General features: G+C 47.8%; 1 protein-coding gene across 4 annotated transcripts; it reads right to left on the minus strand.

Moving 5' to 3' along the window:
- Positions 1 to 9: 9 nt before the first annotated feature.
- On the minus strand, positions 10 to 10,976 carry PEX5 (peroxisomal biogenesis factor 5). 4 transcript variants are annotated; one of them, XM_033516936.1, is made up of 15 exons: positions 10,691 to 10,976; positions 10,216 to 10,251; positions 9,891 to 10,023; positions 9,076 to 9,210; positions 7,957 to 8,062; positions 6,672 to 6,762; positions 6,189 to 6,305; positions 5,730 to 5,822; positions 5,434 to 5,553; positions 4,745 to 4,888; positions 2,541 to 2,611; positions 2,156 to 2,371; positions 1,852 to 2,017; positions 1,498 to 1,655; positions 10 to 1,138 (listed from the first exon to the last, which is right to left on the minus strand). In XM_033516936.1, the coding sequence occupies exons 1-15, from the start codon at positions 10,838 to 10,840 to the stop codon at positions 937 to 939; spliced, it is 1,938 nt and encodes a 645-aa protein (XP_033372827.1). In that variant the 5' UTR covers positions 10,841 to 10,976; the 3' UTR covers positions 10 to 936. The 4 variants fall into 4 exon arrangements, with proteins under 4 accessions (XP_033372827.1, XP_015490926.1, XP_015490934.1 ...); XM_015635440.2 differs by lacking the exon at positions 5,730 to 5,822; XM_015635448.2 differs by lacking the exon at positions 6,189 to 6,305 and having other exon boundaries at positions 10,691 to 10,975.
- Positions 10,977 to 11,888: the final 912 nt, after the last annotated feature.

Raw genomic sequence — 11,888 nt, forward strand, 5'->3', positions numbered from 1 at the left:
AATCTAATCTATCCTTTGAAAAGCAGTGGGCTTATACCTTTATTATACAAAATATTTTACAATTAAAAAACATTTTCCCCAATAGAATCATATACAGATATTTATAATTAACAAGATTCAGTTACACACAAGATGGGGACTTTTGCACAAAGGAAACCAATGATACATGAGCAAGAGAAAATTAAGACTTGACCCCTTTCCCCACCATCTTTTGGGAGAGGTTACATTTTAGACTTTTATTCCTATCACCTTCTCTCAAGCCTGAACTCTGGGATCTCCCCTTACCCTGAAGAGGGTAAGGGCCTCCAGCCATGTCCCCAGCATCAGTACAATACTCTTGTCCTAAAAGGTTCATGAAGAGACAGTGAGAAAGCAGCATCTGGCTGTACCATGAAGTTACCAGTGGCCAGAAAAGGGGACTACTGCCCCAGTTTTCCCTAGCAACCCACATAGACACACATGCAAGCACATACATGGGGAATCATGCTCAAACCCCACAGATTTTCACCCTTTTGGGTGAAACAGCAATCCCACCCCTCCAGAGCAGCCTGAACTCAAGACACACCCTTGCAGGCAGTCTGTGGAACGGCTCTCATAACTAAGGTCTCACAGCCAAGCTGGGCACCACTGCAAATGCAGTCTGGCAAGAGGGCAGGATGCTGCTGTCTTCCCCACTTTGATCATCTGTGAACCAGCAGTGTCAGTCATCATGGAGGTGATAAGGTGAACCGTTCAGAAATGCTCAGGCCGCAACAGACAGGTTGGGGAAGTTGCACACTTCACCAAGGGAGGGTACTTAAAAATTAACAGTTGCCAATGATCTGCCCTACCAGGGCAAAGATGTGTGTGAACCCTTGTAAATATTTTCTCCCTAAGAAAGGGCATTCACTGCTGGGCTAGGCAACCGCTGCACTCGCAGGGAAGCCTATCCCAGAGTCACTGCTGGAGGCCAAAGGCCTGCAGCAGTGTGGGCAGGTCACGGGCATCAGCTGCCCCATACAGGTCACTCTGGCCCAGCATGGAGAGGGCCATGCGCAGGGTGCTCCAGATGTTGTCAGACATAGCTCCTTGCTGGCCCCGTGGACCTCGGCTCTTCTGCTGCATGTGCAAAGCCTCCAGGAAGTGCTCCACAGCCTCACTGTCAACAGGAGAACACGCACGTGCTTAGTGAAAAAGATGGTACATCTCACGCTCCCTTCCCCATTTGCTTCTAAAGTATTTCCCCTCCAAAACAATTTCCTCCTCTTCACTAGATCCTACACAGAACCAGAGGTCCCCCTTTTCCCTCTAGAAGTATCAGGAGTCCAGATGGCCTCTACTCCACCTGCAACTGCATGACACTTGGATCTCTGGGCAGAGTCCACACCCTCGCTCTGCTCCCCTATGCCAAGAGAAGGCTGCAGGCAGTGAGGCCCTGCCCCCGTAAGCCATGTCAGTGTCTCCCACAAACACACACAAACTTGCAGGTCCCAGCAGAGCTGCCCATCCTGTGCTCACCGGTGGGCGCCTAAGTTGATGCAGCTGATGCCCAGGTTGTAGCGAGAGCGGATGTATCCTGGCTGGAGCTCCAGGGCCCGGCGATACGCGGCCACAGCTTCTTCACTCCGATTCCCATTGGCCAGGGTGGCGCCCAGCTTGTTCCACAGGAGGTGGTCCTGGAGAAAGGGGCACAGAGAAAGGGCTGAGATGAACTGGATCTCTTTAAGCTCCAAGCCAACCCCCCCTTTCCCATACATCTGCCTTACTCCTTCACTCCAAACAAGCACCTCTCATACATGTAGCATCTCCACCCAAACCCCCACCCATAAACCTCCAAGTGCCTCCAGCACCCCCAGCCTGTCCCTTTCTTACATTGGGGCGCACACTGAGTGCGGCACTGAAGCAATCCACTGCCTTCTCGTACTCGCCACTGAGGTTGAAAAGGACACCCAGGCCACACTGGACATCAGGATCCACAGCTGAGGGGTTGCTGCGCACAGCTGCTAAGAACAGCTCTTTCACCTCCATGAACAGCGAGCTGAAAAGCACAGAACAGGATATTGGTGTAATGTGGAGAGAGTCGGCCTTGGGTTGCTCACTCTACTCCTGCCTGCACCAGTCTGAGCCCTGCAAGAAGCCTTTCAGCTGAAGGCTGGAATTTGTAACCATAACTCACTCAGAGAGCAGGGAAGTTAGGACACGCTTGGAAGGCCCCAGGTTTGTCCCCGAGACACTCTCCTCTGGTTCCTTGTTCAACAGGTGGGCATAGTCTGGTTTATGTCGCAGCCAGTCCCGCAGGGTCTCACACGCCTGCTTCTGCAGGGACTCATTGGTGAAGCTGACTGCTAAAGCCATAAGTGCTGTGAGGTTCCCAGGCTGCAGCTCCAGGCACCTGCAGGGCACAGAAAGAGAAGTGAATGCAGCATTAAATCAGTGCAGGAAACACACAGACAGAGGGGGTAACACAATCAAGACACAGCACCCCGTGACAGCCATATGGGCCTTGTGGCACTACACACCCAACAAGGAACCATGCTCAGCAGCTCTGCTGCAACACTCACTGTCTGAGGGCGCTGATCGCCAAAAGCTCCTGTTCATTCTCTGCTTGGGTGGTTCCCAGATATTGCCAGGCCTGGAGAAGACAGATGTACAAAGTCAGACTTACAGAGGGGAAAAAACAGCCAATAAGCCACAAACACAGAGATTAAATCCAGTATATTAGCCTGCACAGTTTCAGGGTGCGATCAAATAGACCAAAGTATTACACATTAGCCACAGGTGTAAGTTCCTCTCAAAAGATAAACAGATGTCATGGCACATAGGTCCTCAAAGACAATAAAACTGGCATTGTTATAGTGAACAGAAGTGAATGTCTACCTGGAAATCTATCATAAAGCAACTGCTGGTAGTTTTACACTTTTAAATCACAGAATCTCCACTTTTAACTTCTAACTGTAGTCAAAATGCAGAGGAAGGAGGAAAATGCAGATCTCCTATTTCCCAAGAACAAAATGGCATAGCAGCAGTGCTAACAATAAGGAGACCCCCGAGGCAGGCAGCTGTATGTACTTGTGCAGTGGTCCACTAGCAAGTAGTAACCTTGGAGAGTTGACTTTCAGACCTGAAAGTAGAAGCACTGTTAATTTTACTGAATTTTCAATCATCATGACACCAGTACATGAAAACGACTCCCACCTCCAAGCAGCTGATATAAGGAATACTTAACTGGGCACTAAATCCAAAGTATCTGTTCACTTTATCTTGATAGCCACACCCCTGGCTCTAAAATGGGCTAGATGATGGGATTGTCAGCATGATGTACCTGCTTTTTGAATGTAAGTCACAAAATGAGGTATCCGCTGCCCCAAGGAAGGAAATTGTCTCATTAGCAAAGACACAGAAACCCTGCAGAAGGCAATCTACTCCCTTGAATCTCTCATGCCTCACAATACATAGCTAGCTACAATTCAAGCAGAGCTGACCAGTGATAACTGCAGTGTTCTGCCAGCAGAAGAGCTGATGAGATTCAAGGTAAGAGTTGTGACTTGGACCAAAGCAAACATGACATTTCCTTCAGAGCAATTGTTCATGTCTATTTGATCACTGTACCATTTGCGAAGTCTTGACTTCTTCTCTACTTTTTGCAGTCACAGTAGAAGAATTCACAATGTTTTTAATACAGCTAGCCAGAACTGGCCCAAGATTTCTTCCCTGAAGAATTCAGAATGTTTCCAATACAGCTAGCCAGAAATGGCCCAAGCTTTCTTCCCCTATGGTTTCAACTACCTCTCCATCATGCTCAGCCTGCAGTTCACATTGCCTATGAGAAAAAAGCATCAGTTCTAGAAGGGCATTAACACTTTTTGACCAGTTTAAAGTTAAAGCAGGTCTTCGAACCTTCTGCTTACTTTTCACCTATTACCAGTACCCTAGAAAGTTAGATGGCTATTCCCAGAAGCCAAGAACATCTGTTCCAAAATGTCACTCTCATTTAATTCTCAGGGTAATCAAATTATGTATGTCCAGTCATATATAATTAGCAGGGCTTGAACAAGACATGCTGAAAATTCAGCAGCCCTGGATCCTTGAGGCAGGCGCTCCAGAAAGGCACCACATGAGTATATTTGCACTCTTCCCGAGAATATCCATGTCCTCTACCCCTAGAAAAAGGCACACAGGCTATTCCATTTCTCAATTCATCTTGCAGAAGCTGAGGTGATTTATGGAAAAAAGTATTCACTTAACAAGGAGCTGGAACTCTGTCTTCAGTGTAAAAATCCTTCTTTGGCCCACAACTTCAATTAAGTCTGTGAAAACACCCAACCCTTTTGGGTCACATCTTTTCCTAGCACTTAGATGAAAGACTTAGTCAGAACCCCAGTCTAATGAGCTTCTCAGAATTAGATTTTAATACAGATACAGAAAGCAGTGATCCATCATGAGCTCTTCCAAACTTACAATGCCAATAAAGACTTTCACAGAAGCAACTTGAGAATGAGAACTCCTTGCCTTGGCTCTATGCATAGTCTCATGTGCTCCAAAGATTTCACAGCTCTGGGCCAGACGGCTTTGTGCTTCCTGTAACTGACCTTAAGTTGGAAACCTCCTCCCTCAGAGGCTCCCTGAGGGCTCACACACATGAGCTACAAACTCAGAGCCACAAAAAAATGAGGTGTTTCCATACACCCTGCACAGATCCTGACACTGAAGGGAGTCTTCTACACCTGCCCTGACAGCTCAGCCCATCATCTCTGCTGCCACTCACCTCCATATGATCTGGCTTCTGTTGCACTGCAGCCTCAAAGAGCAGGACAGCATTGGGGAGGTCACCTTCCTCCAAGCGCTTCCGCCCCTCTTCAAATGCATCTGGGTGATCCCTCATGGGATTGTCTTCCTCGAACTGGTAACCCTAGCAGGACAGACAGACATACGGAGGCTAAAGCCAGGAGACAGGCTTAGGGAGAAGAGCACAGCACAGCCCTGCTGCATCAGGAACACTCAAGCTGCAGACTAGCCAGCACCACATCTTCATTGCTAATTTGTAGCAGATCAGAGAACAAGGGTGGTTCTTCCAGCCTCTGCTCTGGAAAAATCCTCCAAACCAGACCTGGAGTAAGTTGCTAGAGAGACAAAACATTTAGCATGGATCTTGTTAGCTTGGAGCGGAATGGGGGAGAGGAGCAGGGATGGAGACACAACACTTGAACTCATTGCAAAGAACCCGTGTATTCACTGGTATTTGGTGCTGGACAAGAACCAGACAGCATTTGCAGACTAGCACAAGTGAAAACAGTATTTAACCCCTAGCTGATCTGGGATAAGTGTGTAAGTGACAGGGAAGCATCAGCGTGAGAAGGAATCCCAGCAGCATTGAGGGTCTGTGGAGCTCAGAGCGAGGCTGACACACTGTCAGTCTCCACAGTGCTAGGGCTGAGAGACCCTGCTCTCCCCTACCTTGTCATACGATGAGGAGCTGAGGTCTTCATATTCAGAGAGCCATGGGTGAGCCTCTGCATCTCTCTTGGCCATCTCCTCACATTCTGCCTGGAGTTTGTCCCAGAACTCCACATCTGACTGAAGCGAGAACAAAGTGTGACTGGAATACTTCAGGCACAAACTGAGGTCTACATACATGCCAGAGAATTTCCTCTTGAATGTTTCCAGCCCTCCTCAGAGCATGCAAAGGAGAGAGGTAACCCTAACATGGGCTCTCAGTTGGCACCCCAGCCCTCCTTCTCAGCCAGCTTTACCTCCACAGCAGCCTTTGCCTGCTCAAATTCCGTATCAAGAGTTGACATGTTCCCAGATCGCGTAAATTGATCCACCCAGGCATCGGATGCCCCCTGGGAGTTTGGAAACAGAAACACACCTTTCTTTTTAGAATTTGGCAACCTCAGGGCACATCCCAAAACAGCAGGAGGGCCTGTAATGACCCGTCCTCTCCCATCAGCAAGAACTGATGGCCTACAAAGTGGAAACGAATTAATCTGAATCTCCTCTTCCTCACAGATGCTGTGGGAGATGAGAAAACTTAAACTGTCCAAATACATTCCCAGCTTCTGGCTAGACTCTGCTAAGAGCCCAACAGCCCCTCCCTTGTCTCCCTCAGCACTGCTGAGAGCTGGACTTGCCATTTTCCTTTGCTCCCAGACTGTGCACTGTGGCAAAATGCTTTCTTCCTTCAGAGCATACAGGCCTGGGGCTCCTACCTGCTGCTGTATAAACTCAGCTGCCCATTGCTCTGCCTGATCTTGGTCTCTGTGGGTCACCTGATTAGCTTCGATCGATACCCTCCCATCTCCGATCTGGCGGACAAACTTTAGGAACTGCGGCAGAGAAATGAAACAAGGGTGGAGCTGGGCAGATGCTGTGCCCACAAGCCCTCAGCCCATGCCCCCCTCCTTCACTAAGAGGGCTTCTCTCTGCAAAGCGAGCACAAAAGGCCCAGAAAGGAGGGAAGGACCGGACTTCAAAAGAGTGGAGATGGGTAATATCTAAAGTGAATTGTCAGGTTCAACTCCCAGGAATCAGGGGAGAAATTAAAACATGGGACAACAGGAGGCTTTATTCCTTTACTATCTTCACCCTCCTCAATTCCCCACACCCTTTACTCACAGCAATATAATTACGACTAATTATGTAATTACTAATTCACAGTAATAATTAATCTCAGCCCCAGTCAGATTTCTCACCTCCGTATTCTTCAGTTTTGGATCATCCACTTTGGAGAGGAAATCAGTAACAGTTTTCTTAAGGTCATCCTCAGGTTGGTATTCCTCATACCTGTATTTCAAGACAGTAAAAGGGAAAGAGTCTGATACAAGGCACCAGTGAACTCTTTCACTAACAAAAGTCTGCACAATGGAGCAGAGAAGAGTATTAAGGGATACAATTCCTCCTCAAAGATCTGGGTTTCTCCTCAGTGATTCAGTACCAGATAAGATTTTGAGATTATCCATCTGTAAAAATTCAAAATTACTACTACGTTAGCTGTGCAAGTGACTAACAAAAACAGCATCGGAATTAAACAATTACAGAGTCAGCACAGTTCTGCAGAGCAGTGTGGATTCCTTGCCAAGCTCACATGCCATCAGACATTGCAAGTTTTAGCTCTACCAGAAACAAGGTCATATATCCAGGAACAAAGAAAGTAGGTCATGCCCACTGAAGAGGAAAACAGTGCCTTGGAAAAGCATCAGCTCTGCAGAGGACTGAGGGCTCACAGCAAAGACACAACTCAATATGTCTTGTCTGGCCTACAGCAGGATAGAACCAGTTCTAGGTGTTGTCACTACACTCAGTCTTGGCAAAGTCTTTGGAACTGATGGCAATCACCCATGAATGCTCATTATTTGCAGAAAGCTATCAGAGAAGGCAAGAGCCAGGTGGAATGAGAATCCAAATATCCAAAATTTTTGTAAGGAAATATCTTAGAAGCCCAAATTGCTTTTGTGTGTTCTGCTTCTTTAACTGAAAAACTTGATTGTACTCAACAGATACCTATAGAGAGATGAGCCATCTTTAATCTACCACAAAAAAAAACGCATTAAAATAATATGTAGAAAGCTGAACCTAGAAATATGTCAAGGAAAGGCTGGAAGTGGTTTGTCAGACAGGAATAATCCCATGATGAAAGTTTACAACTAGTAGAGTCTAGGAAAAAGCATCTGTTGCAGAAAAAAAGTTCCTGAACTCACCCCTGATGTGACTTTAAGGAGTTTTGCCTCAAGAATGAGATTAAGTTAGCTTACATGATCAGCATATCTTCCTGGAACTAGAGAACAGAAAAGCTACACTCTCTTAATAACTTCAGCTTGCAAGCATTGTTTCCTCCTTTCTCTGAAACAGGCCTGAGAACACCAGTTTAAGTTAAATTACTCAAAAGCGTCCAGGCCATAGCAGATTTCTATCACCTTTCCAAACTTCACCCACCCAAGTGCCTAGCAGCAACAGCTAGCCTTGAGAAGTCACACTCACCATTTATCTGCCAAAGACTGATCTTCCGATTCCCCAAGCCACAGTTTCTCCTCTGACTGCTCTAGGTATTCTTCTGCCCACTTGGCAGGAGACACAGACAGCGGATCTGCAAAGGCAGAATGGGGAGAAAAGTAAGACGGGCGGATCACCACACCTTTGTTCATGCTTGCTGCTTATACCTTTGTTTATTCTGATCTAAAAATCAATCCTTTAGTTCAGACAGTGAATTAATACAGATGCCACTGCGGTGACAAACTTAAGATTTTCTACTTTAATAGTACAACTTATTCATCTGCTCTCAGTGGGATACTATGTAGGTCAAGAAAATTAGCAATGCCTTACAAATGTCTGTCAAAAGCACAGCCTACAAGCATTAGCTTTTCATCAGAACTTTCTCAAAGACCTTTGTAACTTCTAATTTATATTCCCAGGAATGTGGGAATTTATATTCCCAAAAAAGGAGTGGAACTACTCAGCTTTCTACAGTGGCCACTCCTGGAGAAGAAAATAGCATCTACTTGATTATCTTCCATAATTTGCAGATTAGGGCATGGATGGTAACAGGATGCTGTTCCAGACCTAGTTCTGTACACAACAAAGGATGGCTTTTCAAATAAAGCTTAACCTTTGGGCAAGAAACGCTCACTTTGTACAGTTCCAGGCTATAACATCCCTCTAACCTTCATACAGCCGACATAAAATATTTGGCCAAAGCACACTAAAGAGTATATACCTTTGTACCAAAGGCAAATTTAGCAAGAGGGAATTAGAAAACATGTAAGCAAGAAGCAGTACAAGGCCATCTCCAGCTGGCACCAGTTGAATCATAATTTTTATAAAAGCAGTTTAAATAGCATGCTTCTCCCAAATTCCCTAAGTAACCTAAGCCAAAACCAAAAGACCCTTACACCTAAATAAAAACTTCCACACCACATTGTTCATAATTTGACTTAACCATAACACCATCACAAAGCAGTTTTCCTATCCTCCACCCCACTAAAGCTGCTACAGGAAACACTGACTGCTGGGCCCAAAGCAATACTCCAATTTCTCATTCAGTAGCTCTTCACTATACACAGGCATGTATCTTGACAGTAATTCCAAAAAAGAACACTTCACCTGTCACTTCAGCAATGAACTCCTGTGACCAGTCAGCCTCATTGTAATCTGAAGAGACATCACCAGCATTATCTGCTGCAGCCAAGAATTCCTGGGTCCAGTTTTCAGACAATGCCAGGGCTGCCACACCTGGAGCTGCATGAGGGGAAAAAGAAAACAGAAGTGAGGACTGGAGCACTCAAAGGCATCATTTCCGTGTTCCAGGCTAGCCCTAATCACCTCTGATTGTTAGAATAAAATCACAGAAATATTTCACTTGGAAGGAGTCTCTGAAGGTCGCTAGTTCTCACAGCAGATTAACATGAAAGTTAGAGATGAGGTTGTTCAGAGCATTCACCAGGTAACTTCTGAATTTGTCCATGGCTGGCAATTCCCCAGCCTCTCTAGATGGGAAGTTCAACTGCCTCTTCCAAGGGAAGAAATGTTTCCACATACCTAGTCTGTTCCCCTTTCCACAAATTGTGTCCATTACCCCTTGTCCTTCTCCTGACTATTGCTGTGAAGATCCTGACCATGGCTGCTGAAGACAGCAACAAAACACTCCACCTCCCCTGCCCCTCAGACTCCTCTTCCCCAGATTAAAACGTCCAGTTCCCTCAGCCTTTCTTCTTACAACATGGATTCCTGTCCCTGAATATTGTATCGATCTCTAATGAACTTGTTCCAATAGATCAGTGTATTGGGAAACCCAAATCCAGAAACAATACTCCAGATAAAATCTCAGAAGAGCTTAACAGATAGGAAACACCCTACTAGGAGCTTAACCATAACATCAAGATCTTTTGCAGCTCTCCACCTACTTCAGCTCCCCTCACCTCGCTGAGGGGCCTGTCGGAAGCTTGACTGTTCAATCTCTTGCATCTCAGCCAACAGGTCATCCATCTTAAAGGTCTGGGGTGCACGGGACAGCAAAGGGGCATTCTGAGCTTGCAGAAACTCTCCAACCAGCTGCCAAAGACAGAGATGGATTACAAACATTGCACAGAAGACGAACAGGCAGAGCTATGGAGCGTGAAAGAAGGGCTTGTCCAAAGAAAATGACAGCATCAGGTATGGGGTAAAATAACAAATAGTGGTGATGAGAAAAACTTTAAGAAGATTAATCAAAAGCCATAAGGAGAGGAATTAATCTGTTCTTACCTCATCTTCGGTGGCTACTCCCAGTGGTTTGGATACCTGCAGGGAATAGTGGGCAATCACGTCAAACTTTTGATCCCATGCCCCTCTCTACACACACTCACAGAGTGACCCAATTAGACTGTATCTTCCTCTTCCTTGAGCTCAAGCTGTCAACACTTTCTTGCCCTAGCTGCCTGCTAAAGGAGCAGAAACACTTTGAGGGATCCTGTCCAACACCCTCCCACTTATCTGGCGTGGGGCCTGTGACAGCAAGGCACACAGCTCACCACAGCCACCAACATCCCCTGAGTGAGCACAAACATGCCCTCACCCCACAACCCCACTTCGGGTGATCCCTGGGCCTTTTTCCGCAAAACCCCACAACGCGACAGCAGCTGCACCGAGAGCCCCCCGCGCTGCTCACTCCCAGCCCGAGCTGACCGGCCCAGCCCCCGGCGGGACGCAGAGCCAGCCCAGCGAGCAGAGCAATACTCACGGCTGCGGCTTCGGGTGCCCCGGGGGGCCAGGCCAGAGGGCCCTGCAGTCCTTCCTGCCTCAGGGCCTTGTCCTGGGTGAAGTGCCCCGCCAGCTTCATCAGGGGGTTGGAGCCCCCGCACTCCGGCTCCACCAGCTCCCTCATGGCCATGGCCTCGGGCGCGGAGGGAGAGAGGGTCGACGCCGAACCCCGCCGCGCCTGCACCTGGCGCCGGGGCGGCCCAGACAGCGGGTGAGCGCCGGGCGGAGCGACCGCCTGACCCCGACCCGGCTGCCGCCCGCCAGCGCCGCCTCCCCCGCAGGCCCGGCCCGGGAGGGGACGGACACCCACTCACCCACCCGCCGCTTGGGACACCAAGGCGCGGCCCCCGGCCCGAGCCCCGCGCCCCCGCCCGGCCGCCCCCGTTCTCCGTCCCGCTCCGCCCGGAGGGGCCGCGGGGCTCCCCCGCCCGCTCCGTACCTGGGGCCGCCGCGGCGCGCTGGGCTGGCGCGGGGGGGCGGGGCCAGCCTTAAAGGGACCGCAGCCGCAGCGCCTTAAAGGGGCTGGGTCTCCCGGGTCGCCGCCGGGATCCGTCCCCGAGGTGGCTGCACTGCTCCGGAGCCGGCTCCCGAGGGGTGTGCCCCTCTGCTGGCCGTAAAACGGTGTGTATATGTATATGGTATGTGCTATACACATCCCGCTGTATGTGAAAATGTACATAAATTCATATATATATTCAACGAGATGTGTATGGTACGTGTATATGTATATACAAGAGATATATACACGTATGCACTATATACATCTCGTTATATTTGTGAATAGACATAAATACATATACATAAATTTGTATACGTAAATATATCTTGATATATATATTTTTATATATATTCAACACGATGTATATGTTACATACGCCCATATATGCGTAGATGAGTGTATGCTGTATCAGTACACATTTGTCTGGCTGATGGACTGATACTTTACTATTTGCTCTGGGATAACTAAAATGTTGCGGCTGACAGCCAAAGGTTGAAATGCACACATTTAGCTGAAAAGTGTGTGATACCTTCAGATAAACCATAGAAATGTCAACTCCTTCCCAGCTTTGATTCTTCTACATTCATGGTTCCAAAGGACAAGCCAACTAGAAAATCGGAGGTCATTTGTGCGTAGCCTCTAAAAGAATGGGAAAAGCACCATTGGGGGTTGCATGATG

This window comes from Parus major, chromosome 1 (assembly GCF_001522545.3).
Source record: "Parus major isolate Abel chromosome 1, Parus_major1.1, whole genome shotgun sequence".
NCBI classification, from domain to species: Eukaryota; Metazoa; Chordata; class Aves; order Passeriformes; family Paridae; genus Parus; species Parus major.

Coding starts and splice junctions, on each gene's coding strand:
- PEX5 (XM_033516936.1), bottom strand. CDS start 10,840: ATGGCCATGAGGGAGCTGGTGGAGCCGGAGTGCGGGGGCTCCAACCCC. Junction 10,252..10,690: donor GGGCACCCGAAGCCGCAGCC/GTGAGTATTGCT, acceptor TATTCCCTGCAG/GTATCCAAACCACTGGGAGT. Junction 2,372..2,540: donor GCGATCAGCGCCCTCAGACA/GTGAGTGTTGCA, acceptor TGTGCCCTGCAG/GTGCCTGGAGCTGCAGCCTG.